This window comes from Amphimedon queenslandica, unplaced genomic scaffold (genome assembly GCF_000090795.2).
Source record: "Amphimedon queenslandica unplaced genomic scaffold, v1.1 AMPQUscaffold_11994, whole genome shotgun sequence".
Classification (NCBI taxonomy): domain Eukaryota; kingdom Metazoa; phylum Porifera; class Demospongiae; order Haplosclerida; family Niphatidae; genus Amphimedon; species Amphimedon queenslandica.
Genome location: NW_003547767.1, coordinates 1 through 2,648, shown reverse-complemented (window position 1 = coordinate 2,648; position 2,648 = coordinate 1). Strand labels below are relative to the sequence as shown.

At 36.4% G+C, this 2,648-nt stretch overlaps 1 protein-coding gene across 1 annotated transcript; it reads right to left on the bottom strand.

The window, feature by feature from the left end:
• Positions 1–33: 33 nt before the first annotated feature.
• On the bottom strand, positions 34–2,139 carry LOC105315016 (mediator of RNA polymerase II transcription subunit 17-like). Its single transcript, XM_020004729.1, has 4 exons — positions 1,991–2,139; positions 1,640–1,834; positions 1,391–1,532; positions 34–260 (listed from the first exon to the last, which is right to left on the bottom strand). The coding sequence occupies exons 1-4, from the start codon at positions 2,089–2,091 to the stop codon at positions 54–56; spliced, it is 645 nt and encodes a 214-aa protein (XP_019860288.1). The 5' UTR covers positions 2,092–2,139; the 3' UTR covers positions 34–53.
• Positions 2,140–2,648: the final 509 nt, after the last annotated feature.

The window sequence follows — 2,648 nt, the reverse complement described above, 5'->3', positions numbered from 1 at the left end:
TTAGATTTATTACGAATTTTAAAAGTTGCTTCATACTATAGTACCCATTACTGTTATACTGTGTGTGTGTTATACTTCATTACAATTAAGTTACCTGATCTATAGCTGAGGTCTCCACTCACTCCATTAGCTGTTCTACGTAGTATCCATCTTCTTCTTAAATCATATAATGCTCTGTAAAACTTGTGATCAGTTTGACTGGATAATCTCTTCAGTGGCTCAGCTCCTTTTCTTAATATCTTGGAAGCTACATCAAGTGCCTACACAAAAATTCATGATAATATTAAATGTACATGTACATACACAATGAATACATATTCATTAACTATCAATCTAATAGGGACAAAGCTCACTAAAAGAACTCCTATTGATCTGTGTACCTAATTATATTAAACACAATACAGGTAAAGGAATAGTACATTCACACTATGCCCAATACTATGCCTTTATAATCTTCTATATTGAGGTACATGTATTGTGCATGCATAACTGAGTAAAGCATGTCCAGCAATGAGTGGACGCGGATTAGTATACTGAGCAATTATCTCCGTATACTACTGGTTGACTTTATACAGGGCAGGAATGGACATTTCCATTTACTAGGCTATATCTTTCTTCAGAATAAGTCTCATCAATTTGCGCACTTCAGTAGCTGTTCTCCATAATTATACCTGTGTTCCTGCTAAATATGACAGCACTTGGAGTAACTTTGTGTGGAACATTTGCAGATTAAAGATGAGGCAGTCAGTGCCGCCATTTTTGTCATTCCTTTATGTATGTATGATAATTTTTTTACTTTTTGAATGGTTATATCTAAATTTCAAACAATTTTTGACAAATTGCGCACTTATTTTGTGAAAGTACAACATTTTTACTGCCCAATCATGCAAAAAAGATAAAGAAATTCAAAACTTTGTTCGGTACTTTAGTCTTCTAAAGGTGAAATAATTTTAGTCGTCTCAGTGATAACGGGTGCAACAACAAGAGTGAACAAGTGCTTTTCTCTTCTCACGGGAATAATAAAGTAAAACTAAGAGTGCTTAACAGCTATACAAGCAAATCATGTCTCTAGATCCTTTTAAAGTAATAACAAGAAGGCCTTTTGTTAGTGGATGAGTCTTCTTGCGCCACGCCTGCCACTTTAACAATAGAATATGAAAAAACTACCATAACCAATTGCATTAAGTAGCATTCAAGAAGCTCCAAGTATCTAGTGAAGTCCCATCCATGAACCAGAAAGACATTAGCAGGCTTTGTAGTGAAGCTTCCTATCAATCCACCATTGCTGAGCTGCCGTTGCTATGGTAATTCCAATGAATATCATTAAATTAATGCGACCGGAAGTCCCATTGCAATAGCTGGACATGGTAACAAATCATGAGAAGCTAACCTTCTTTTTAATTTGGTATTGATATGAAGGAGGTAATGTGTATTTCTTATTAACATAAACTGGATCCAGTGACAAGTATTGATGATGATTATGAACAATTTGTAACACATCAGACAGTACACTAACTTCAGTCAATGCTTGCCTGATATAAACACAAAACTAATAATAAAGTTTAACTATCCTTTATGTATGCAATACATTGATACATGATTTATACTCTTGTTTATACAAATTCATGTATTTATGTACTTGAGTTTTGAGTGTGTGAATTCCCACGGCCAGCGATGACTTGGTTTCTTAGTTGTAGGACCAGAAACTCCCTCTTCCTCCTCCTCTTCTTGTTTCTTCTTTCCTTCTTCTCTGTCATTATCATCATCAGCTCTCTCTTCTCTAAAGTCAACATGTTGAGCTAATTCACTTAGTTTCTGAGAGAGAGAAGGTCTCCTACAAATAAATACATATACACATACAATGTCATCATTTGTATGCTATGACTAACTAGACTACCATAATACATTATTTACAAAATAAATAATATAATAATTTATTCATGAGCGAAGAAATGGTAAATTCTGGATTATTACAATAAATGAATGTTACCCTTCATATATTTCTTCTCCATCATAGTTGATCTCCTTGACTCTTGTATTATGGAGTGATTCCACTGAGACCTTGAAACCAGCATCACCATTGGACGCCATGTGTGACTTGCGGGCGGATCAAGTAACAGCCTTAAGGTGGGGTTGCATATCACTCGCATGCTCTCGTTTTCAGTGCTTTTATCCGCTTTTATCGCGGTTACAGTTCATTTTCACCATAGATGTTTTCACCTATTCTCTTGCACCGAAATGATTCTAATTAACGCGCACCCAAAGTGGTGGTAAAAATGGCGGATTTTTGGAGGAAAGACAGGCTGAACAATCTTCTCTTTTATCCAGCCATTCTAGCTGTAGGAGCCACTTTGAGCTGTCCTTTTGTTTCAGTATACTCTATTTATCTCTTCTGTAAGCTCTTTGGTTGCTGTTTTGGCTTTTATAGCATTTTGTCATAGGAATATTCTCAACCATTGGCCATTCCCGTTTTTCTAAATTTTGCTTTCAGGAGCCAGGGCGCTTGCCCCTCCATTGCTAGGAAGATAGAAGTGCATTCAGCTGAGTCCTATGACTAGTGTCTATCATCAGAGTTAGTCTCAGTCCATCAGGACCGGGTACGGTGGAATAACTCACTCAGTTGTCATGTTGCAGCTGGAGTGTGGATG